This window comes from Ursus maritimus, unplaced genomic scaffold, assembly GCF_017311325.1.
Source record: "Ursus maritimus isolate PB19 unplaced genomic scaffold, ASM1731132v1 scaffold_2, whole genome shotgun sequence".
In the NCBI taxonomy this organism is placed as follows: Eukaryota; Metazoa; Chordata; class Mammalia; order Carnivora; family Ursidae; genus Ursus; species Ursus maritimus.
The window spans coordinates 64,650,994-64,677,995 of record NW_024424452.1 but is presented as its reverse complement, the minus strand read 5'-3'; the positions used below and the strand labels follow the sequence as shown (position 1 = coordinate 64,677,995).

The 27,002-nt window shown below is 43.3% G+C and overlaps 1 protein-coding gene across 7 annotated transcripts in view; it reads left to right on the top strand.

Moving 5' to 3' along the window:
- PLD5 (phospholipase D family member 5) overlaps positions 1–27,002 on the top strand; it is a 421,522-nt gene that overhangs the window by 348,909 nt on the left and 45,611 nt on the right. For all 7 annotated transcript variants that reach the window (XM_040636060.1, XM_040636059.1, XM_040636062.1 and 4 more), the window contains 3 exons: positions 2,165–2,362; positions 9,502–9,638; positions 20,540–20,708. In XM_040636060.1, the coding sequence (XP_040491994.1) occupies positions 2,165–2,362; positions 9,502–9,638; positions 20,540–20,708 (504 nt within the window). The remainder of the gene's footprint in view (positions 1–2,164; positions 2,363–9,501; positions 9,639–20,539; positions 20,709–27,002) is intronic.

Genomic DNA, 27,002 nt, shown 5'->3' with positions numbered 1-27,002 from the left:
TACAAAAGTTGAGAAACAGTGAAATGCTCAAGGCTTCCCTGGAGAAGGTAGTGTGGCAGTGTTGATTCAACCTGCAAAAAAGGTACAAAAGCGTGAAGGTCAGCTGCAGAGCTGAATATTCCTGAGACCCCGTCAGCAAACAGCAGGGAGGGCTCTGTCTTCAATGTGAAATAAGATTAGCAATCGTTAGCAGTTACCCTAGACAATTTTTTGAAATCTCTGAGATTAGAAAACACATAGGAACATGTAAGTCTTGCATCTGGCTCCTGCCAAGGCCCGGGGGCTGAATGCCCCAGCTTCCTCATCCTGTCTTCTGTCTCCACACCACAGCCAAGGGGACCTTTCTAATTCACAGCCTGGTCACACCCCTATCCTCATTGCTGGCTTTCCCGTGACCTTCAACATAAATGTTAAGCTGTTTGTCCCAGCTCAAAGGCCCCTGAGGATCTGCCATCCCTGTCCCTACAGTTTTACCCAGAAAAACATATTTACACACTCACACACACATACACGTTCCCCCTAGCCCACTCCACTTTAGCCTCCCAGCTCTGATAATATCCACCCTCCCCCCCGCCCGCGGTGCCTTTGCACATGCCTGACACACCCTTTCTGCTCTGCTTCTGCCCACTTTCTTGACCTCTGATTGCCCTTCATGTGTTTGTACATCCACTTCTAGGAAGCTGTACTAAAGAAGTACTTGCACAGGTGCACAGTGCTTTATTTCTTGCATCAGAGAAAAGTAGGGCAAGTCCATCAGCAGGTGAAGAAACGTGCATGCGTCTAGCCTGTAGTCACTATGGGCCCGGGAGAATGATGCCAGGCGAGCACAGATGCCAGGCTCCAGGCACACTGTATTAGGGAGCCCTAAGGGGTCCGCTACAGCAGAGGACGTCTTCTGTAATCCTGAGTGGAGTCTTCAGTGGGGAGCTGGAGGAAGGGATGAGAGCAGACCCAGGTGTCCCTAGCACACGCCTCCCTGGGTATTCGGATCACAGAGCGTGTATCCTCGTGCTGTTCTTTTACGACCCACATGTTACCGTGTCACTTTCACTGACTAAAGGAGAAAGCATCTGTAACTTGTACAGAGTGATCCTGGACTCCGATGAAGTCAGCGCTGCTATGTTCCTGGATGTGCTCGATCAAAGGTCAGAAACTTGCATTCAGATTCTCAATCTGTTGATGGCGGGGTCTCCCACTTGGGGCAGGTGCCTTTGCCTGTCTGTCTGAGCTTTCCCTCCCCCATCCGCGCATTGCGGGAGGTGGAAAAATCCTCTGTCTGGTCTCTTTGTCGCAGGAGCGCATTGGTGAATTCCTCTTGAGGCTTGTGTTGTGTTCACATGAGTCACTTGTATTGTGAACAAATTATTTCTGAGCGCCAAGTCATAGGCGCTGTTCTGAGCCCTTTAAATGTACTGACCATTTTAAATGCACCAAGCAGAGTGTGGAATAAATATGATTAACCCCGTTTTGTAGAAGAAGGAGAATGAGACCCAGAGATGATGTGTCTTGCCCAACAGTGTCGCGCAGCTGGAAAGCCATAGAACTGAGCGTAATTCCAGGCAGTTTGACCTCAGAACCCATGATCTAAGCCATTCCGTGAAGCTGCCGTTAAAACCCTACCTTTATATTGCTGCATGATTTAAGGATTCATATGAAAAATTTTAAGGAAATGAATCTGAAGAGCTGATATGAAAAATGGAGGTGGGGGCACTTGGGTGGCACAGTCGGTGAAGCGTCTGCCTTCGGCTCAGGCCATGATCTCGGGGTCCTGGGATCGAGTCCCCTGTCAGGCTCCCTGCTCAGTGGGGAGTCTGCTTCTCCCTCTCCCTCTGCCTGACGCCCCCCCTGCTTATGCTCTCTCTCTCTCTGAAATAAATAAAATCTAAAAAAAAAAGAAAGAAAAGGAAGAAAAATGGAGATGAATATGAAAAAATTATCTGTAAGATCCCAAATGCAAAACAGCAAGCTAAAGTTCTCCTTAAATATTGAAGCACTTTTACACTGCCTCACTGTGTGTCCCGGGCTGTGACTGTGTCTACACGCTTCTGTACAGCAGCTGCAGGAGAAGTCACCACCACGGCATTCCCGCGCGTCGTCTTCCCCTGAAACGCACAGCCCCGGTTACTTGCGCGCGGCACCCATGCTTTCTCTTTTAACCCCACAGATGAAGGAGCTCGGGGTCGTCTTCTACAACTGCAGCTGCCTGGTCCTGGACTTACAGAGGATATTCGCCCTGTACAGCTCGTTGAAATTCAAGAACAGGGTGCCGCAGACCTGGTCCAAGAGGCTCTACGGCGTCTACGACAACGAGAAGAAATTGCAGCTTCAGTTGAACGAAACCAAGTCTCAGGCCTTTGTGTCGGTGAGTCCTTGCCTCTTGCTCCTGCCTCCTCCCCAGTTGGAACGTCCGGGGGTGATGCGGCCCTGGGCAAACCTCAGTTCTGAAGATCATCTCTGCCCACCCCTGAAGAGGTAAGACACGCCCGCTCTGTGGCCCAACCGCGGCTGTCCCCAGGGATGATCACGATAGTGAACGTTAGTACTCCTTCCTAGCTGCTGACGCTTTGCGTGACCTGTCGTGACCGCCCCGGTCCTCTGTGAAGGCAGCTTTGTGAGCCTGTCGCACACGAAGGCTTATCGAGCTTATCTTCCAGCACGAGGACCCCGAGACGGCAGGTGCCGAGAGCCGCAGCAGCGCCCAGGTCTTCTGACCTCAGATGCTAGTTTCGAGGCCGCAGCTCCATGGTTCTCAGGCTTGTTTCTTAGCCGTAGAATCTTCCTTTGATGAAACAAATCTGAGGGAACCCCGGTGTGTAGAACAGATGACAGCAGAGCTGTCCGCACTTCACGGAGGCTGAGGGCAGGGCACACCGAGCGTCAGCGCCCATCCCCCGCCTCCACCCCCGCCACGGACACACCACAGGTGTCCCACGGGGTCCGTGGGAGAGGGCGTCTGGACATCTGTGCCTCCGGCCCTGGTCCCCAAACTTGAATTAGGAGCTGTCTGGGGCGCCTGTTGACAATGCAGATGTAGGGCCCCCCACCCTTACCCAGGACCTGAGCCCCTGGTCTGGGGAGAGACCTCGGAATTTGGCTTGAAGCAGGCGCCTGGCGCTGAGATAAACTTCCTGAAACCACACTCCCAATGCGACACGGGGTCCTCCGCGAGGACAGTGCTGTCACGCCAGCAACTTTCACATCGCCCAAGAGCTTCTCACCGAAAAGGGGCTTCTGTCCTTTTTGCCCCTTAAAACGAAAGCACAATGTGAAAATTTAGGCATGTGGCAATTGAGACAAAGGAAGATGTTTTTTCCTTAAGTTGTTTGTCTTAACAAGTTCATATAAATGTGAATCGCAGAACACAGACTGAAAGATTTTCATCAAACCAAGCTAAAAAAAACTTTTTTTTTTTAACTATGCGGAGGCCCACAAAGCAGTAGCAAGTAGCACGTTGTGTAGGGCATTTTACTAGCAGAATTATTTCGTGTGTTCCGTTTCACTTCCTCTCGAGACAACCCTGTACGCCGGGAAGGCCGGCTGTCATTCTGAATCTCCGGATGAGTCGCAGTAGAAAAGTGGGCAAAGAATCCTTAACCCAGCAGGTAACAGGGTGTCTGACACCCCGAGGGACACTTGCTCAGCCTGCCCAACCAGCTCCAGTAACGCAGATGGGAAGCAGCAAGGAATAGACGAATTATCAGCAGATTTCAGGCAGTTGCTGGATTTTGAATTTATGGTTTGAATCTTAGAGATAGGTGAATGTGGGCGTTGAGTACGTTTATATTCTGACACTTAAAAAGCTGGAGGAGTACCCCCGCCCGATCCCAAAGTTAACATACCTACCCCAGACAGATGGCCAGAACTTTCATAAAATCTAACACGCAGGCCTTTGTTGTATTCTGGGGCAAATTTACAAATTGCTTTTTATTAAACAATTTGCCACAAAATATGTAGCATTTTGAAACATGCCTTTGGGTATAGTCTTTTAAATGATATAATGCATCTGCTTTCAATTTTATTTATTATAACATTTTTAAGTTATTATATTATTTTAACCTATTATTTTATTTTCTATTTCCTATTACTATCAAGCCTACTTTGGAATTTCAATTCAATAGATATTAGTTGAGGGGCGCCTGGGTGGCACAGCGGTTGAGCGTCTGCCTTCGGCTCGGGGCGTGATCCCGGCGTTGTGGGATCGAGCCCCACATTGGGCTCCTCCGCTGTGAGCCTGCTTCTTCCTCTCCCACTCCCCCTGCTTGTGTTCCCTCTCTCGCTAGCTGTCTCTATCTCTGTCAAATAAATAAATAAAATCTTTAAAAAAAAAAAATAGATATTAGTTGAACACCACTTTTGCAGAGGTATAAAATCTTGCAGGTATAACGTAAAGTCAGATCCCCTCCCCCGCTATTGGAATTGGTATCATTTGCCCAAAGCTCTTTGATCTCACCCCTGTTGTACCATTTATCACGTTCTCATAACTGTTTGTTTATTGATCATATGTCCCACTATTTAAAAGGCTCCAAAGGCCATATACTGGTCCATCTTCATCATTGGTATTCCCAACACCTTACTCACCGCCCCCTAAAAGCAGCAATAAATATGGGATTGGTTTTATGAGTAGTAATTTTAATAAAAAGTTCTAGGATGCATATAATTTTCTGAGTAATGCATGCCAAACAAATGTCAAGACAAATTTATTTAAATTCAAACTATTTGTTGTAAAATATCTTAAAATAGTTTATTATATTTTAAATAAATTAACTAAATTAACACATGCACACAAAAATATTATTGAAGACCTTAAGAATTACCATTCCCCAAATTAAATTTTAGATGATTAATACCTTAGCGTGGTTAAATATAAATTTTATGATGTACACATGGATTATTTCTAATTTTCTCATGTAACACAAAGAGACACTTGGTGAGACTTTGCTCTGTGATCTCTAATCACTTGGGTCCACATAGTTCCTATTTTCTTACATTTCCCATTGAAATCAGAAACAGGAGCCACAGTTGGCTGAGTTTTTGTCTTATCTTGTAGATTTCTTTTTAGAGATTATAAATTTGCTTTCCAAGGTCACGACTAGTTGGTTCAAGGTCCGTTCTCCCTGACCTGAGTGTTAGTTCGTCCATCCAGTCATGTGTACTGACAGCGAGTGCAGACATTAAGCAGAACATGGTGCTGCTGTGAAAAATACCCTGTAATAGTCCCCTATGTATTGTTAATTACATTTTAGTAGCTTTACTGAGAGATACTTTACATTCCATGAAATTCATCCTTTCTAGATATATAATTCAATGTGTTTTAGTGTAGTCAGAGCTGTAAACTATCTCCACTTATTTTATTTTATTTATTTATTTTATTTCTTTTTACTATGTTATGTTAGTCACCATACAGTATTACATCATTGGCTTCTGATGTAGTATTCCATGATTCATTGTTGGCGTATTCCACTACCTTTAGAATATTGTCATCGCCACAAAGAAAACACCACACCCATTAGGGGTCAATCTCCATATTTCCCTTCCCCCAGCCCTTGGCAACAAGGGGCTATATGTCTACTGTGTGTCTCTTAGGGTTTTCCTCTCTCTAGCATTTCATAGAAATGGAGTAAGACAGTATGTAGTTTTTTTTTTTCTTAAGATTTATTGACTTGTTTGAGAGAGAGAGCACAGGAGGGAGCAGGAGAGGGAGAGAGGGAATCTCAAGCTGACTCCCCACTGAGCGTGGAGCGTGACATAGGGCTCGATCCCATGACCCTGAGATCAAGACCTAAGGCAAAATCCAGAGTCAGACACTTAACCAACTGAGCCACCCAGCGCCCCAACGGTGTGTCATCTTTTGTAATTGCCTCCTTTCGCTTCGTACGATATTCTCGAAGTCCATCAATGTTATAGCATGAATCAGCACGTCGTTCCCTTTTTATGGTCAAATAATATTCCGTTGTATGGATATATCACATTTGGCTTATGTGTCCATCGGTTGCTGAGCACTTGGGGGTTTCTGTCTTCTGGCTCCTGTGAATAGTGCTGCTGTGAGCCTTCACGTACAAGGTTGTAATTGAGCACCTGTTTTCAGTGCTTTGGGGCGTCTCCTCGGGAGTGGCACTGTGGGGTAAGGTGGTAACTCCGTGCTGAACACTTTGAGAGACCGACACCCCGTTGTCCAAACTGGCTGCCCCGTTGGATAGTTCCACCAGCAATAAATGACAGCACCAGTTTCTCCACATCCTTGCCAATGCTTGTTACTTTCTATTTTATTTCCTGGTGGGTGTGTGGGTGTGAAATGCTATGTCACTGTGGTTTTTACCTTTATATTTTCATGTGTTCGTTGGCCATTTGTTTCTCTTTTTTGAGACATGTCTATCCAGTCCTTTGCCCGTTTTTCCAATTAGTTTACTTGGATTTTTAGTATTGAGTTGTGAGAGTTCTACATTCTGCATGTAAGTCCTTTATCGGATATATGATTTACAAATATTTTGCCATCTTTTTGTGTTTAATATATTTAACTTCTGTATTCTTCGGATGGGGTATGGACTTTTTACAAACCAGGGAACTGTTGTGAAATAAATCAGAAGCTCGCTAAAGCAGGTCTTGAATGAATCTGCAGAACAAGTCGTGTGCGTGGATAAGGCGCTGACTGATCTGAGAGAGAAACATCCCCTAGAGCAGGTGCCAGAGGACACTGGGTGGTGAAAGGTCATCACAGAGCCGAGGCGAAGAGAAGGATCTGTTTTACTGCTCCATCCCGTAACAAGGGAGTACACAGTGCAGGGCTCAGAAAATTAATGCAGGACCAGTAAGAGGGAAACTTGACAGCCTTCTCTCTAATTAAGCTATTGAAATGAGTTCCCTTCCTCTGCCCTATCAGTAGATCATTCTTCGTGTTGTTGTTCACTCACTTACACCTTAAGCAAACATTTCGAAGCCACTAGTATCTCCAGATACTGTCTTCAAAGGTAGCGGACTCTAGAACACATTGTCAAGCACCGCCATGCCCCCAGGGCCAGGGGACGGATACAAATCATCATGCGTTTCCCTGATAAGCACACAGAGCCCCTGCCACACTCTAGGCATCGGGTTCGGCGATGGGACCGTGGGCAACAGTGCGGCAGGCAGCTGCAAATAAGGAGCTATCCCCCCGTGGATGGAAATACCTAGCCCAAAGCAGCCGCGCTGGGGCTGGGGGTTGGGGAGTCGTGCTGGATAATGCAAGAAGCCCTCTCAAGTTCGGTCCGCAGATCCTGACACATAACAGGTGCTAGGAGTGGCGGGGGATAACAAGGTGCTGGAGATCCGCAGCCCAGCGGGGCGCAGGCTAGTGCAGGGGCACCCAGACAGGTGCGGGCGACACCACGTAACAGGTGCTAGACTGAAGGGGAACGAAGCGGGCGTCTTATTCGTGCCACGCGGCCAGACTAGAGCGGGAGCGTGGCCGGCACTCAGTAGTGTTTGCTGCCCGAAGGAGAGCAAGCACAGAAGAGGGGCACCGAGCCCAGACAGCGTGAGAGGTGTGTTCTGTTCCTACCCGCCCCCCTCCTTAGGCCACGAGGCTCTGCAGGCTGAGTGTCAGAGGCCGGCCTGCATCACCGAGAGGCACGACGTCACAGCAAAGGTGAAGAGACGCACGACTCCACACCTCAGTTCGTTCCTCCCTGAAACCGAAACCAGTTTGGGGAACACACAAGGAAGTCCAGGAACTCCTGAAACAAAAACGCGGGCCTTTGGGCACGTGTCAGACTGGCTCAGCCCTCGTCTGGAGCTCAGCCCCTCTGCAGCTCCGTGTTAACTGAAGGACCTTTAAAGCAGACCCAACGGGCTGAGGGAGTAAGTAGTTTCCATGTGGAATGTACTGGTGGAGATAGAAAAACGAGTGACACGCAGTCCCTAAAATCCAGCCGGCGGCAGTCCAAGCAGGCAGACGAGGCCAGTGCAAGCAATGACCGGTTTGAGCAGGGCTCAGTGACACCACAGACAAATCCTGTCACGGGAGGAGACAGAGCAGGGAAGGAGCCTCTGGGAGGGGAAGTAAAGAAGGTTCACAGAGGGGCTCATCCTTGAGCTGGAACGGAGAGAAAGCGTAGGACTGCGATGGGCAAGAACAGGGCAACATGGGCTGGAAGTGCCGGCAGGGGCAAAGGCGCAGGCAGGCAGATGGGAGCCCGGCCGTTATGTCACTTCGGGGCACGGAGGGCGTGGCGGCCAGCCCAGGAGGGGGGCAGAGAAACAGGGGAGGCCAGGGCGCAGAGGGCCATACACACATCCCTCCGATGAGTTCGGGCTGGATCTCCGGACACCAGGAACGCTGGGCGTGATGTGTGCGCGTGTGTGTGTGTGTGTGTGTTTGCATCATGGTGACAAGGAAACGATGTGTAAAAGCCCCCAGCAAACAGCACCAGGGTCTGGGGGGGAGGAGCGGCAGTCAGGAGGGAGAGGGAGACCAGGAGACACTATAGAAGCAGGAGCTCCTGTCCAGTCGACCAGTCGGGCAGGTCAAGTATCCGCCACACGTGCACTGGGGAAAGGCTGTAGGGCCGGCCCTGGGTTTCGTTGGTTTTATTTTTTACTGCTTTTGTGGGGGATTTTTGTTTGTTTCTGTTCTCTTATGTTCTTTCAGGAAGGTTTCTTTTTTTTTTTTTTTTTTTTGTGGCACTCATTTTTTTAAAAGACTTGGAAGCTCATCCCCAGTTCCAAAAGAAAAATAATTTAAGTGATCAAAAACTCAGTCTGATAGTCATCTGCCGAGATGACTTTCTGAGCAGGGATGCCTGGAGGGTGTGGCCTTGACCAGGGTCCTCTCCTGCCCCCAGCGCTCCACGGCCGTCGGTTGGGCGTCCAGAACAACCGCTTGGTCTTCCCTCTGTGTAAGCCGGTGGGGGATTCCCAGCAGCACAGCGCGGGGAGCTCCTGAGCGTTGCAGGAGGGGCCCAATACTGCCACGGCAGGCAGTTCCAGAAACCACGTATTCGGACTTTTGGTATAAAGCACCCCTCGGATTACGTGCGCCCCTCCACTAGCCACTGTGCACCGCTGGTCAGGGTAAGACAATTTCATGGCCATGTCGCCTTCGTAATGAAATGACTTTTCCAGTAAATTGATTGCAGTCTGTACTTGTATGTCTGTATTATAGGGTAATGCCTGAGAAAATTATTAGCTCTGCATGCCAGGGTGTTTGCAGAGCCCCCGAAGTTTACAGCAAGAGTACTCCTCCCAAAATCAGAGGTGTGGGTATTGAAAGCAAGCATTCCCTCCCACAGCCCGACGTAAAGGACGGCCTTGAGACCCGTCCTCCCGCACCTGGGTCTGAACACGCCTCAGCTATGATAGATCGCACACGTATTTCTCTCATCTCATCAAGAACTGGAAAGTTGCTTTGCAAACCTTGACTTGAAACCCAAGATCCATTAAAACCCGTGAAAACACGGCAACAGAAAAGAGAAAGCCCCAGGTGACAAAAATGAATCCTCTACAAGTTTGGTTTTTGTGTCTCCGCAGAATTCTCCCAAACTCTTCTGCCCTAAAAACCGAAGCTTCGACGTGGACGCCATCTACAGCGTGATCGACGACGCGAAGCTGTACGTGTACATCGCTGTCACGGACTACCTGCCCATCTCCAGCACGAGCACCAAAAGGTCAGTGAGCGCGTCCGCTCGCCCAGAACCCCGTCTCCAGGGCCAGGCACGAGCGGGGACCGCGGGGAGCCAGCCTCTCCGTTCCCCTTAGGTCGCTCACCGTCAGACCTCCTCCCTGTGCACTTATTTGCCCTGCGATGCGTCTCCTGCCTCAGTCCGTCGGAAGGACTCAGGGTCTCACCCTGCAGGAGTCCTCAGGGCTTCACCTTCTAGGCACGGGAACAACTTTAGAGTGCAGATCAGGTTGTTGTCAACTTGAAAGTGACTTGAAAAAGAAAATAAATAATAAAAATTATTCGGGAAAAATAGGTCTTGAAACTTATTAGTCCGCAGGTGTCCCTGAAGGACGTACTGACACTGAGTAGGCCTGGCAAGGTTTTCCGTCGAGGAGACGTCATTTTGTCGTGTTCACGCCAGTCTTCATTAAATGCTAAACTTCCATATGTGTTCGACTTCAAGAAGAAGGAAACTCAGCATGCGTATGTTCTCAGTTAGCCCGCTCCTCTGTATGAGGCAGAAAGCATTTTAAAATGGAGGGATTTTTCAGTAATTCATCACTGTTGGGGCAGAAATACATGGCACAAATGTGGGGGCAGAATGTCCCTCCCCTACGTCCTTACACGCGTACATGCACGGCTCTGTCCCTGATGTTTCCCGCTTTTGCTTTCTTTCTGGGAATGCTGAGACTTGGGTGCTTGTGTTTTGAATAACTCGTCTAATCCAGAAGTTCTCAAAGTGCACATTCCTGGGAGTACAACCTGGGACCTTTTTAATTTGGAAAATTACAATTTCAAAATAACCGTTTACTGAGGTTACACAATCAGGCACGCTCTTGTTGCTTGCGTATTCTTCGTGGTGCCGGCCCACACGGCCGCACCACGCAGCTTCCTTGGGCAAATGGCTGTGGGGTCCCAACGCATGTTTCTCGCAGAAAGCCATGTCCCATAATAATGGTCGAAAAGCATTTGAAGCTGCCAGAGACACTATTAAAACACTTTTACTTTAAAATACGGTACGTCCCTTGAATAGTCATAGGTTTTTACCCATATACTTCTACATGTTCTCTATCCCTCCTTTTTTATTTTTCTCCTGTTTATTCTGTATTTGGTTTGAGGTTTCATTTTAGATGTCAACTTCCCTTCGGGAAGATTTTGAAACGTAGTAGATAGGTTTTGCCTGATTTTTCCATTATGGGGAATGAGAATAAGGTCAAGTTTATGGACTTATGTTAGTATGGGATGATGATTTCTTAGGATTGACAAAACTTCATTCCATGAAGTCCCATGGACAAAATGAAGATCCCTTGTGGCCAGCGGGGGGAAGGAGTTAGCATGGAGAATCTAAAATATCTTGGAAATGCAAAAATTAGAGAAAACTAAAAGAATGTTAAAGAACTGAAAACTCACCTGAAATTTTGTCTTTGGGTTATTAATCTCCCATTTCAGCTGTTAGTCGAAGAACAGTTCTTTTATCATACTCACACCCCTGGCAAGCATTCTAATGAGAAGTCATCAGAGACAAAAAAAGTAGCTCAAACATCCAGGTTATAATTCGATACCTAAGAAAAAAAAATGGGGGGAAACCCCTGAGAAAAGACACTAAAGTTTGTGTCAGCTGAGGCAGTCTGTTTGGTTTGCTCATTGTTTGTTTTGGTGCGTTTTATTTCTGTGAATGGGGGCATGACTTCACAGTTTGTGCTGAAACGTACCAGCAGAGCCACATGTAGCCACACTTTTCTTTTTTTCATAGTCTTACCAAATGAAAACAACAAACTCTTTTAAGTACTTAATTCCCCCACTCATAAATCTGGAAGTATGACAATTAAAATCTCAACTGTAACCAGATTAGCTTTTGCCTTACTTTAAAATAAATATTCTCATTACCTTTAACTATTTTTTATCAAGTGTACATGGGTTTTAGATATTTCCTAATTGTAAACATGTCAATGACATATCTCTGTCCATTATTCATTTGTGGCAAAACATTCTTTTTTGATAGTGTAAAAAAAATAATAAAGCAAGCTAGGTCTTTCAAGTTTGAAAGACCACTTTTGAATAACATTACCACTAGCCAGTCTGTAAGAAATTTTTTTCTATTTTATTTGTGCATATTAAACTTCCTTTTTATTACACTAAAAAAAAAAAAGAATGGAAAAAAATAAGAAAAAAATTTAGAAGTCAGCCTGGTTACTTGTCTTTTACATTGTCCTGGAGAAATTTTTCAGGAGTGAATTCAATTTGAATAAACAGACATTATCAAATATCAGTGTGTTAATATGCTACAGACGTAACTTTTAAGACACTGCTAAACATCCAAATGAAAGGAAAAAGTCACATGCTCCCAAAGTAGAAATGGTTGGTAGCATGTAAAAACATACATACATATACACCATCATTTAGCAGCAATGTTAGAAGTAGCTTCTACTTTTCAAAGAAGTAGGAAGCGGATAGAACAATAATATGTGGCTAAGTAGACCCTGCCGTAGGAAATCAGAGGCCCTGTCTCAGTTCTTCCTGTGCTAGCAATCAAGCGCTGTTTCTTTAAGCAATTCACTTATTTTTTTGGTTCACAGCTTGGGGCTGTTCATTATTTATTTCCTCAGTCACATGAAAGACATCTTTCAAAAAGAAATCAGTAAAAGTGTGAAGGAACAATAAAAAGGTAGGCTGGCAGGCAAGAATACTGCCTGACAAAGTTACCTTTCAGATGTGAAGGAGAAATAAAGGCTTTCCCAGAAAAACGAAAGCTGAGGGAGTTCACCACCACTAGACCTGCCTTACAAGAAACGTTGAAAGGCGTTCTTCAAGCTGAAGCAAAAAAAAAATGAAAGCACACAAAGTTCTGATTAAGGTGATAAACAAGCAGTCAGAAGTAGAATAGTGTAACTCTTTTTTGGCATAGTGTGTTAACTGTGACACTATTTTATATGCACTATACCAGTACATACACGCTTGTGCAATAGTGCAGTGAATGTCTCCTTTAACTAAATGTTAAAGGAAAAGAGCATCAAAATATCGCTCCTACAGCTTGGTGATGAAATCATAGCATACAAAGAGGTCACTTGTGACATCAAAAATATAAAAGGAGAGGAGTAAAAGGATGATAATTGAAGAAAAATAAAGTGCTATCATCAGAGAAAAGACTGTTTTTTCTATGAGATGCTTTATGTAAACCTCCTGGTAACTACATGGCAAAAATCTAGAGCAGAGACATGAAACATAAAAAGGAGGGAGAACAAGCAAATTATCCCAGAAAACCACCAACTGGAAAAAGTAGACAGAAATAGAAAGAAAAAGAAATATGGAAAGACAAAATAACCAGAAGGCAGAAAATAAAATGACCAGTAGTAAGTGCTTAGATATTAGTAATCACTCTCAGTGAAAATGGATTGAACTCACCAATCAAAAGGCGCAGAGTGGCTGGATGGATAAAAGAGCAAATATGCTGCCTACAGGGGACTCACTTTAGCTCCAGAGACACATACAGGCTCAAAGTGAAGGAATGCAAGATGATATTCCAAGCAAACAGAAATGAAAACAAGGCAAATGTAACCATACTTATATCAGACAAAATAGACTGTAAGCCAAAAAGGGTCACAAGAGACAAAGGTCATTATATAATGACAAAAAGGCTGGTGTATCAAGAAGACAAAGCAATCATAAATATACATGCTTGCTACCCACACTGGAACTTCAAAACATATTAAGCAATTAATGAGGGACCATAAGGGAGAAATAGACAGTAATACAGTAATTGTAGGGGACTCTAACACCCCCACCATCAGCAATGGATAAATCACCCAGACAGAAAATCAACAAGAAAATATTGCAGTTGAACCTGGCTTTAGAACAAATGGACTTAGCAGACATATACAGAACATTACACCCAACAGCAGCAGAATATACGTTCTTCTCAAGTGTACATGGAACATTCTCCAAGCTAAATCACATGTTAGGTCACAAAACAAATCTTAGTAAATTTAAGGAAGTTGAAATCATACCAACTATCTTCTCTGACCACAACTGTATGAAACTAGAAATCAATAGGAAAGTAAGAAGATCTACAAATATGAAACTAAGCACACTTCCAAAACTCTATGGGATCAAAGAAGAAATCAAAAGGGAAATAAAAAATTATCTTGAAAACACAACATATCAAATATTATGGGATGCATAAAAGCAGATCCAAGAGAAAGTTTATAACTATAAACACATACACTGAGAAATTAGAAATATCTTAAGTAACCGAAGTTCACACCTCAAGGAACTTGAAAAAGAAAAGCAAAGTAAGCCTGAAGTTAACAAAAGGAAAGAAACAATAAGTATCAGAGCAGAAATAAATGAAATAGAGACTAAAAAATTAATAGGAAGGATCAACAAAACGAAGAGCTGCTTCTTTAAAAAGATAAACAAAACTGATGCCTTTAGCTAGACTAAGGAACAAAGAGAGAGGACTCAAAGAAATAAATTAAACATGAAAGAGGAGACATTACAACTGATACTACAGAAATACCCAGAACTATGAGACTCCTATGAACAATTATATGCTAATAAATTACATAAACCAAAAAAAAAAAAAAGGTTACATTTCTAGAAACACACAACCTATCAAGACTGAGACAGGTAGAAGTAGAAAATCTGAACAGACCAGTTATGAGTAAAGACATTGAATCAGTAATCAAAAAACTCCCAACCCAAAAAACCTCAGGACCAGATGGCTTCCAAATGTTTAAAGAAGAATTAACACCAATCCTCCCCGAAACTTGTTCAAAATATCAAGAAGGAGAAACACTTTCAAACTCATTCTGTGAGGCCAGCATTACTCTGCTACCAAAATCAGATAAGGAGACCACAAGAAAGAAAACTATAGATCGATATCCCTGATGAATATAGATGCAGATATTCTCAAGAAAATATTAGCAGACCAAATTCGAGAACACATTAAAAAGATTATACACAATGACCAAGTAGGATTTATCTCGGAGATACAAAGATATTTTAACATATGCAAGTCAATAAATGCAAATACATCGCATCAGTAAAAAGATAGATAAAAATCATGTGATCATCTCAATAGACAAAGAAAAACCATTTGACAAAATACAACACCCTTTCATGATAAAAAAAAGACCTTTAACATGTGTACAGAAGGAATATAACTCAGCATAATAAACTCAGCATAATTTAAAAAAAAAAACCTTTAACATGGGTACAGAAGGAATATAACTCAGCATGATAAAGGCCATATATGACAAACCAACAGCTAACATTGTACTCACTGGAGAGATATTGAAAGCATTTCCCCCAAGATCAGGAAAAAAGCAAGGATGACTACTCTCAGCATTCTTATTGTATTGAACAGTCCTGGAAGCCCCAACCAAAGCAATCAGGCAAGGAATAAAAGGCATACACGTTGGGAAAGAAGAAGTAAAATTGTCATTATTTGCTGATGATATGATCTTATATATAGAAAATCCTAAAAACTCAATCAAAAAAACTGTCAGAATAAATCAACAATTTCAGTAAAGTATCAAGATACAAAATCAATTGCATTCTTTTACACTAACAATGAAGCCTCTGAAAAAGAAGGAAAACCATCTCGTTCACAGCAGCATCACAAAACAACATACTTAGGAATAAATTTAACCAAGGAAGTGAAAGATCTGTACAATGAAAACTACAAGGCTTTGCCAAGAGAAATTGAAGAAGACACAAACAAATGGAAAGGCATCCCATGTTCATGGATTTGAAGAACTAATGTTAATAAAATGGCTACACTACTGAAAGTGTCTACAGATTCAATGCAATCCCCATCAAAATACCAAAAACATTCTTCACAGAAATAAAAGAAACAACCTCAAAATTTGTATCAAACCACAAAAGACCCCAAACAGCCAAAACAATCCTGAGAAAAAGAACAAAGTTCAAGGCATCTCACTTCCTGATTTCAAACTGTAAGACAAAGCCATAGTAAAAACAGTACAAAAATAGACAACATCAACCAGGGGAACAAAATAGAGAGCTCGGAAGTAAACCCTGGCCTATACAGTCAACTAATATTCAACACGGGCACCAGGAACACTCAATGGGGAAAGGACAGTCTCTTCAACAAACGGTGCTGGGGAAACTGGAGAAAAACATGCAGAACAATGAAGTTGGACCCCTATCACATGACTCACAAAAATTAACTCAAAATAGATCAAAGACTTAAAGATAAGACCTGATATCACAAAACTCCTAGAAGAAAAGATAGGGAAAAAGCTCATCAATAATGGTCTTGGTAATAATTTTTTTGACATTACACCAAAAGCACAAACAACAATAACAAAAAATTAACAAATAGGACTACATCAAACTCAAAAGATTTTGCAGAGCAAAGGAAACAATTAACAACAACAAAAAAAAGACAACCTACAGAATGGGGAAAAATTTTTGCAAACCCTATATTGGATAAAGGGTTAACATCCACATCTGTAAGGAACTCAGTCAACTCAGTAACAACAACAACAAAAAGCAAATAATCTGATTAAAGATGGACAAAGGAACTAAACGGACATTTCTCCAAAGAGGACATCAAAATGGCCAACAGACACATGAAAAGATGCTCAGCATCACTCATCATCAGGGAAAGGCAAATTGAAACCACGATGAGATATCGCCTCACACCTGTTAGAATGGCCGTCATCAAGAAGCCAAGAGACAACAGGTGCTGACGAGGATGTAGTGAAAAGGGAACACTTATACACAGTTGGTAGAAAGGTAAACTGATCCAACCACTATGGAAGAAAATATGGAGGTTCCCCCCCAAATTAAAATAAGTCTACCACACGATCCAGCAATTCCACTTCTGGGTATTTAATCAAAGGAAACGAAAACAGAATTCTGATGAGTTACCTGTATTGCCGTGTTTCCTGCAGCACTATTCACAGTGGCCGAGATATGGAAACGGCACACATGCCTATCCGCGGATGAGTGGATGAAAAGATGTGGCAGTATACACCATGAAATATTATTCAACCACAAGAAAGGAGAATATCCTCCCATTTGCACCAACATGGATGGACCGTGAGTCCATTATGCTAAACGAGAGAAGTCGGACAGAAAAAGACAAGTACTGTATGATATCACTTCTGTATGGAAGTGATAGAAAACAGACAGTATTGCATGGTGCACTGGGTGTTATACACAACTAATGAATCATCAAGCCTTACATTGGAAACCGGGGATGTACTGTATGGTGACTAACATAATATAATAAAAAATCATTAAAACATTAAAAAAAAAAAAAAAAGAAAACAGACAGTAAAATGGTGGTTACTAGTGGGGGGGGTGAGGGATAAGAGTGATGGTGTTTAAGACTGCAGCCTTGTAATGAGTAGTAAATAGGTCATAGACGGCTAATGTGCTGTAAATATTCTACTGTAATTTTTGTGATGTGATGACTGTCAGTACACTGGCCATAATACTACAGTATAAGAATGTACCAAAGTAACATGCTATATAGCTTATAAAATTTACACAATGTTATGCATCAAATTTATTCAATAAGAAAAAAGTAGGCTGATTAATCTGTGAGGTATTAATATTTTTCATTTATGTTTTCATTCAACAAATATTTATTGGGCACTGTGCAGGAGTGATTGAAGTCTGAGCAGTGTATGGTCCCAGGAACTCCATCCAATAGGGCAGACGGACACAGAATCAATTATCATAGCACAGTGTGGTGAATGGAACAGTAGATATGTGCACAAAATATTATAGGTCCCAGGGAAGGAGCATCTGTGGCAGTTTCAAGGTTAGAAGAGGCTTATTGGAGGAAATGCTACCTGAATTACATTTTAAAATATGCAGGAGTTAATCAAACAAAGGATAAGAAGGAGTTTTCCAGGTAGGAGGGACAGCATGAGCAAAGTTTCAGATGGGGAAAAATTGCCTGGCACCTGGCAGCATCTGTAACAGGTTCAGTGCTGGAACAAAGGTGGTGAGAGATGAAATTGGAGGGAAGGCGGTGACCAGGGACAAGAGGATCTGACCGTAAGGGAGTCTTGTGACTTTGCGGAGCCTCCACTACATTTTAATCAAAGGAGATATGCTTTTAGATAGATCACTTTGGTGGTCATGGAAGATGTACTTGACGGGACAAAACTGGAGGCCGAGAAACAAATTTGGAGCTGTTAGTGGCCCAGGTCAGGGATAATGATGGCTCAGAAGGATAGAACAGCGGATGTACATTCCAGGAATGTCTTTGAAGTACGCGGTGAAAAGGAGAGCAGGCACAGGAATGATTGCCGGGTTTTTGCTTTGGGTGATTAGATGGTGAACGGTATACAAAGTAAAAGAGGCTATAAAAATCAGGTTTGTGAATTTGAGGTTCTTGTAAAGGTCCGGATGGATAAAGACCTTACAAAGATATCCAGAACGCAGTCTGAAGAGGGTTAGCCTGGTGATGTGAATTTGGAGCTTTTCCGACTCTGGAGGACAGCTGAGATCCAGTGCATAGATGAAGCCACCAAGGAGACGGCCTGTAGAGTGAGGAGAACAGGGGATGGTGGTAGAATCTTGAGGGAGCATAGACCACACAATAGATAAACATTGCAAGAGATAAGGGACAGACCATCAAACCACAGGGTCATCGAAGCCAATGGAATCCGTTTTCAAGAAGAAAAGAACCATCAGCAGAGCCACATGGGGCTTCAATTAACAGTAAAATAAGAATCGAATGATGTCCATTAGACTTGGCAGTTGGGACATCCCTGCTGACTTGGAGATTTGCGCAAGAACGGGGGCCTGGAGGCGAGGGGGGGGGCAGTAGGCTTAGGAGTGAGCGGGGGTGATGAAGTAAAGTCAGAGATTCTAGATTACAGTGTCAAGAAGTTATGTTCAAAAAAGTAGAAAGAGACCCATAAATACAGAGAGCAAACTGATGGTCGCCAGAGGGGAGGGGCAGGAGGATGGGCAAATGGGTGAAGGGGAAAGGGAGGTCCAGGCTCCCAGCTGTGGAATGAGTAAAGCACAAGGATGAATGGCACAGCGCAGGGAACATACTTGAGGGTCCTGTGGTGGTGCTGTAGGGTGACAGACGGCAGCCGCCCTGGTGGTGAGCCCCGCGTAGTGCATAGAGGTGTTCACTCACCGTGTCGAACACCTGAGACCGATGTAACATCGTGTGTCAGCTACACTCAAAGATACATAGATGATAGGTCGATCGATAGATAGATAATAGATCGATAGATGATAGAAAGATAGATAGATAGATAGATAGATAGATAGATAGATAGATAGATAGATAGATAGATAGATGTTTAGTTCAAAAGGGAAAAGAGGTTGTGCACCAGCCACAGCGATGCAGAGTCAGGGGAGGGTTCTTTGAGAGAGATTCACATTTTGTTCTCAAACTAAGAGGAAGGGGGAGGGCGGGTAGTTGAAACTCTCTTCGGGGAGGAGTGACCAATGAAACACAGTTGCAGAGGGTCAGGGGAATGGCCCAGGGGGAAGGGAGGTCCAGGTCTGACCCTGAGCAGGTTACCTTATCTTCTGAGCCGGAGGAAAGTGGAGAAGTATGCGGAGGCTCTCGGGGGTAGAAAGGTGAGAAAGACCATGACTGAGAAGCTCTATTTTGTGGACGGAGGAAGAAACAAGTATCTGAGGAGTGGGGTCCAGCTTAGACTAATTACAGAAAGGTCCCGGAGGGGGAACCGTGCAAGGCGAGGACAAGGGTAGTGGATGGCGGTGAGGGCCAGATGCCCTTGTGTTGGCTCCAGCCTCACGGGACTGAGCTGACTTTGTTCAGTAGTCCTTGGCTTTGTGACCATAGAAATAGACCAAGGGAGGTATGACTCTGACCCAAGAGCTAGAGGAAGGGCCAGGGTAGGGGTCCTTCAGGTGATGACTGAGGTTGGGCTGGGCCAGAAAGGGGACCTGGAGCTGATGGAGCAGAATAGTGTGGGGGTCATGGGGCTGGGCCCACGCAGGGCAAGATCACGCTCACTGGGGATTTCATAGCGTGCAGGACACTGCAGGACCACAGGCTGGGCCATATAAAGAGGAGAACTCAAAACTAACAGGCTAAGGTTTTGAATAACACTGTATTCGTCCAAACTGAGTTGGCCTGGAATCAGGGAAAGGTCTGAACCAGGGAACAAACAGAAAGTCTACACATGTCAGGGCTGAGGGGAGATAGAGAGATTTGGGGCTTGTCTTTAAGATGGAAATGTTTGTTGTGTTTTCCTTTTTCAGTGAGAAATAGGTGACAGTTCTGGAAGTGACGTGGTGTGTGTTGGGGGGGCTGACCCACCTCCTGCACCAAACGGACAGGTTGCGGTAGAAACTAAATGGCAGGACTTCCAGAGAAGGTGTGGCCTCGGGAAGAGTCAGGATTTAGTTCAGGCAAGAGGCTACGGATTCAGGAAGAGGCTGAGCCTCCAGGAGACACTGTTGCCCTTAGGGAGGGCAGGTGGGGAGTGCAAGGGCCAGAGCAGCTGGGGGCTTGGTCAGGAGAGAGGAAGGCAGCCTGGAAATAAGAGTATGGGGAAGGTTGCATAATCAGAGCAGAAGCTCATTTGGAGGGCATTTTCCAAAGAAGAGGGGTCCTTGCAGCCTTTGGGACTGACGGGGGTGCTCAAGACTCTGAACAGGTGATGGAGGTCAGTCTGTCCATATCCTCTGAGGCCCCGGTGGTGGGGGAACTCAGTTCAGGGAGGGGCTGGACCCAGGAAAGCATCCTCTGTGGGTGCCCCGCCCAGGAGATCTGCATGTTTTCGACATTTCCTACCAGGGTGTGTCTCTATTACAGAACGAAGTAATGATTGGGTTAATATAAATGTTCTTTGTAGTCTAGTAAATTTCTTTCCCCAAACTAACTTCTTTTCTTTATTTTTGTCCACATGGATATTATTCCTACAGGACTTACTGGCCAGACTTGGATGGGAAAATAAGAGAAGCATTAGTTTTGCGAAGCGTTAAAGTTCGACTCCTTATAAGCTTCTGGAAGGAAACTGACCCCCTTACATTTAACTTTATTTCATCTCTTAAAGCTATTTGCACCGAAATAGCCAACTGCAGTTTGAAAGTTGTAAGTATGACGTTGACTTCAGTATTATTAAATAAGAGAGCTGACTCCCTCCCCACACCTGTGACAGCTTTTATCTCAGGATAACAGTCTCTGATAGCTAGAAAATATTTCAAAAGTAGGATAAGTATTTTTTCAAGACAAACACACGAGAGAAGGAGCCTGGAACCCACATTTCCTGGCTCCCTCCCGGGCTCGTCCTGTTTTCACACACTGCCTGTTGGGTCCTTTCCGCTCTGTTTGAACTGCCTTGTTCACCTGCCACTCCTGTTGCTAAGTCTGTGACCAACAGAGCAGCAGCACGTCCTCTCCCACAGCCTACCCCAGCCCCAAAGTCCCCCCAACCCGGGCTCCTGTTCTTGCGCCAGTCCCTCGGGCCACATGCTAACCCGCATACTTGGAGGGACGCAAGATTGGGAATGGGTTTTACTCTCAGTGTGGTGGTGGTTCCGTAGCTCATCTTTGACTCTCTTCAGGTCCTCGCACATGATGCCCTCTTCCTCCCCTCTGGGCCTTTGTACATACTGTTCCCTCTGTGCCTTATCTGACTAATGCCTGTTAGTCCTTTAGGGCTCACCTTTTCCAACCTCCACTGCAGTCATTCAGCAAATGTACCCTGAGACCCTACTCTGTGCCAGGCCCCCTTCTGGGTGATGGGTCTGTGCTCCATGCAATGTTTAGGGACCAGGACGACAGGGGTGCCAGCATCCACTCTGACACGTAGCTTCCAAAATCGTCCCAAGCCTCAACATCCCAAGGCCAAGCAGCAGGAGAGAGAGCCTGGAGGACTGCCCGGGAGGCATTTATGGGGGGACCTGGAGGTGGCAGACATCCCTGTAGTCTTGATTCCACTGCTCAGAACTCAGTCACCTGCCACACCTAATGGCAGGGGTGCCATGTTCCCAAAAAGACGAAGGAACAGGTTTATGGACCATTAGTCTGCAGTTCTGGGTACCCACACAGAGAACCCTCATCCCCCATGGGTACGCACAGTGCAAAGTTCAGGATCTCCCAGTGATGTCCAGGTCTGGACCTCATAGTTCAATAAACAGAAACTAAAAACAAAACAATATCCCATGAAACCCAAAACCCAGGTTGAAGTTACCTCCTCCGCATATAACAGGGACAGGAGAAGTACAGTAAAAACTCCCATTCAGAAGACGGACATGGGAACAGTCACAGCAGTCACTGGGCCAAGCGATTGTAAAATTCTTCTATATGGTGAAGTTCTCATACTCCTGATCGTAAGGTTGTTCTTAGCATGAGCAGTTAAAGGAGTTTTTGGTCTCCGCTCATGGTTCCTGTGGCAGTGCAATTTTGTCAGAAATTTAGTAGGCTTCTGACCTACTTGCTTCTAGTCATTTCCACATACCAGTAGCCACAGCCAAAGGTTTTGTTGTACATAATTCCCAAACTTGACCAATATGCTTCCTTGCCCATGTACTTCTGCCTCTGCCTCCCTCTCCTTCCTTCCCTCCGTCTCTCCCCTCTCTTCTCCCCCTTCCCCTCCCCTTCTCCCTCTCTCTCTCCTCTCTCTTATTAATGGTGGCTTCATTCAGGTCGTCAGACTTAGGTGGGAAGATTACACCGATTATGATTATTCCAGTTATCTGATCTTTGCTGCAGGATTGAGTCTTAACTGGCCTCAGTCACTTAAAGCATTTTTCAAAGTAATTTTCTGCTTTTGAGCTCCTGGCACAATCAGTTTTTCCAACCCCTTGAAATACCAAATTTCTAGTGTGTCTGTTCTCTTTTGTATCTGCTTGCAAGCCAGCAAATCCGTCTCTGGGCTTATTTGTCTCCTCTGATAACTTTCTAAAATCACTAACAACAACCGACATCTACTACTAACAGTTTGTCTTCCCATCCCTTGCCCTGTAGCCAGAGTTTTGTGGGGTGCTTGGTCTTCCTTCCAAATTAATGCAGGTTATGGTTTTACCAAATATTTTGCCACTGCTTGAGTCTCCATTCTTTCCATCCTGCAATACCAATGTCCTTGTTGCCTGCTGCCCATTGGGGAAGCCATTGCTACATCCTTTATTAAGTTTTTATTGTTGCCATGATGGCACCCTCTCACTTCACTTTGCCTAGATGTAGTAAGTGCTTAATATTTTTTTTAAATGAAGGAATTTCTTATATTCATGAGTATAGACAGTTGGACGGGCACTGCATTAAGTACTTGTATGTGCTACTCAATATTCACAACCACCCTATGAAGCAGGACCTTTTTACATTGTACAGACATAGAAAATGAAGCCTAAAGAGATTAAATAATTTCTCTCCAGGACACTAGTTAATAGAGAAAAATTCAAATTCAAGTCTTTCTTTTGTGTGTGTGTGTGTATCTAGGAAAACTGAATCAAACAGATTTTATTCACCTTTATAGGATGAGGAAAACAAACGATATAAAATAAGTCCTAAGAAATCTCTCTTGTACTGTTTCGAACAACTTTCAGTGTTTTACAAAATGCTCACGCAGCAAATACAAAAAGCTTTAACATAGTCTTGTAACTTTTGCTGCAATAAATGTAACATTAACAAACATACATATTTCTTCTGTCCCAATCTTAAAAGTAGAATTACTGAATTACTAATTTTTACAATGTTATTCATACTTATTTTTATTCATACATTTTTAATGAGATCATTGCCAATACATACATTATTAATGTGAAAATAAAGGAAAGGAAAATACAAGTTTTTCTGACTCCAGAGTCCAAGCTCTTAAACATCGTACTGTTATGGTCGCTGCATGCAGAACAGATAATTGAAGTCATAAAGCAATTTTTTTGTCTTTCCTATCTATACTGAAAAACATCGTATGTTATATCTGCTCAAAGACTTGAGAAGATGCACATCTGACTTACATATCTCTGGGATCAACAATAATATCAATAAAAAGTTTTTTAACTTATTCATACTATTAAATATTTTTTGAAGTTATCAACAATATAAAAACATAAAATTCTAGAATTTACTGTAGATTTCAAAAAATTATGCTTCTCACATAGATTTCATTTTAATCTCCCTAACATTCTGATAATATTGAGGAAAAATAGAAATTTTTAATCTTCATTTAACTGGTTTTTATAAACTGAGGTAGCCATGCACATGTCTGAGTTCATAAATCAGTTTTAGAAATAGAAACAGGTCTGTGAAGCCTACAGCAAACATCTTACTCCATGATGAAAAGTTGGAAGCATTTCCTTTAAGATCAGAAACAAGACAAGGGTTCCAGCTCTTACCATTCCTATCTCACACAGTACTGGAAGTCCTAGCCAGAGCAATCAGGCAAGAAAAAGAAATAAGTATCAGAATTGAAAAGGAAGAAGAAAATTTATCTCTAGTTGCAGATGACATGATTTTATATACAAAAAATCCTAAAGACTCAACCCAAAAAATGTTAAATTTAATCAATGAATTCAGTAAAGTTGCAAGATACAAAATTAAAATACAAAAATCAGTAGTGTTTCTGTACACTAACAATGAAATTTCTGAAAAAGAAAGAAATGGAACCCATTTATACTAGCATCAAAACATAAAATACTTAGGAATAAATTTATCTAAGGAGATGAACAATCTGTATGCTGAAAACTCTAAGACATTGATGAAAGAAATCAAAGATGATGCAAAAAAATGGAAAGGTATCCCAGGTTCACGGACTGGAAAAATGAATATTGTTAAAATGTCAGTAAACCAAAAGCCATCTATAGATTCAATGCAATCCTATCAAGATTCCAGTGGCATTTTTACAGAAGTAGAAAAGGCACTCATAAAATTTATGCAGAACTGCAAAAGACCCCGAATAGCCAAAGAAATCTTGAGAAAGAAGAACAGAGAAGGAAGTATCACACTTCCTGATTTCAAGCTCTACTATAAAGCTATAGTCATCAAATATGGTACTGGCATAAAAACAGACAAATGGACCAATGGAACAGAACCAAGAGCTCAGAAATAAACCCAAGTATATACAGCCAACTAATACTTGACAAGGGAGCCAAGAATACTCAATGGAGAAAAAATAATCTCATCAATGAATGGTGCTGGAGTAACTGGATATTCACATGTAAAAGAATGAAACTGGACCCATATTATACACCACTCACAAAAATTAACACAAAATGGATTAAAGACTTAAACGTAAGACCTGAAACCATGAAACTCCTAGAAGAAAACAAAGGAACAAAGTTTCTTAACATGGACTGGGGTAATAAAAATTTTTTGGATGTGACTCCTAGGACACAACCACAAAATCAAAAAGAAACAAAATGAAAAGACAACCTATGAAAGGGGAAAAATATTTGCAAAGCATATATCTGATAAGGGCTTAATATCCAAAATACATAAAAAACTCATACAACTGAAGAGCAAATAACCCAATTAAAAAATAGACCAAGGACCTGAATAGACATTTCTCCAAGAAGGTATACAGAATGCCAAGAGGTACGTGAAAAGATGCTCAACATTGCTAGTCATTAGGGAGATGCAAACCAAAACTACTATGAGATACTATAGCTTGCATGTAGGACAGCCCTCATCAAGAAGACAAGAGATAACAAATGCTGGTGAGGATGTGGAGAAAAGGGAGCCTGTGTGCCCCATTGGTGGGAATGTAGATTGGTGCAGCCACTATGGAAAATACTATGGAGAATCCTCCAAAAATTAACAATAGAACTACCATATGATTCAGCAATTCTATTAATGGGAATAGATCCAAAGGAAATGAAAACACTAACTCAGGTATCTGCACCTTCATGTTCAAACCAGCAATATCCACAGTAGCCAAGACATGGAAGCTACCTACGTGCCCACTAACGGATGAATGGGTAAAGAAGTTGTGATATATCTGTACAACGGAATATAATTCAGCCATAAAAATGAGGAGATGCTACCATTTTTGACAACATGGATGCACCTTTGAAGGCATTGTTCTAAGTGAAATAAGTCAGAGAAAGAAAGACAAATACTGTATGATACCAATTGTATATAGAATCTAAAATTAAAAAAAAAAACCAACACAAAGTCATAGAAAAAGAGACCAGACTTGTGGTTGCCAGAGGTGAGGGGTAGAGGTAGGGGGACAGGGAATTGGAGGAAGGTGGTCAAAGGGTACAAACTTTCAGTTACAAGATAAATACTAGGGATTTAACGTACAGTGATGACTACAGTTAACACGGCTACATGATATAGAGGAGAGTTGTTAAGAAAATAAATCCTCAGTCTCATCACAAGGAGAAATTTTTGTCTTTATTCTTTTCTTCTTTCTTATCTTTTTATTGTATCTATATGAGAAGATAGATGTTAGCTGGACGTATTGTGATCATCATGTCACGATATGTAGAAATCAAACCACGATGCGGTACAACTTAAATTTATGCAGTGAGAGATGTCAGTTACTCCTCAATAAAATGGAAAGAAGGAACAGGTCAATGATTACTACCATGGATCTGTTTTCCACACCAGATTTTCAAGTGAATGTGATAACCAGGAGTTGGACTAGGGCACCAACCTCGGTTTGAAATCAGATATCAGGGATTAGAGGAAACACTGGTATGGTCCCAGAAAGCCAGGCAGAGACCCAGGAGAATAGAATCAGCTTGTGTTCAGTATCTTTCTATGGACAAGAGAATGCTGGGGATTGTTTCAGCTCAAGGATGGCATTTTCCAGATAACTGAAGTGGCATATGGGGCAGCATGGAAAATCAAGTGATGTTTGAATTCCCAGTGCCTAGCAGGTCGCTGGCACAAAGCATTCAAAACCTATATGTTGGATGGATGGATGGATGGATGGATGGATAAGATAAAAAAAGGGAGCTGTTGAAGAGTGTTCAGGAAGGATCTGTGAACCAATGAGTGGAAGAAGCAGGGAGCATGGTGGATGTGGACTCATTTTAGCCATTTTTCCTAACGAGGGTGTGCTGGAGAAGGGTGAAGAACCTGCCACGTGAGGGCATTCACTCAGAGTTCAGGATGCTTGCAGTTAGTGTCAGACTTTCGAACTTCAGCAGTGTTCTAAAATACAGGTTTGATTATGATTTAGATAGGAGGACACCCAACAGATCAGGCAATGACGCCCATTGGAAAGACTGTTTTATTCACAGATCTCAAGGGAAGGGGGCACAAGAGGAAGCCCCAGGGTCATCCGGGAGGCAGAAGTGAGGGAAGGATGGACAAGGACTTTTGTTTTGGTTTACGGGGCCGGGGAAGACGCAAGACAGGGTAAGCCCACTTAAGATTGGCGAGTTTGAATGATTTCAGTGGGCTCATGGGCCCAGGGGCTGCCCCTGGTTGCCTGGT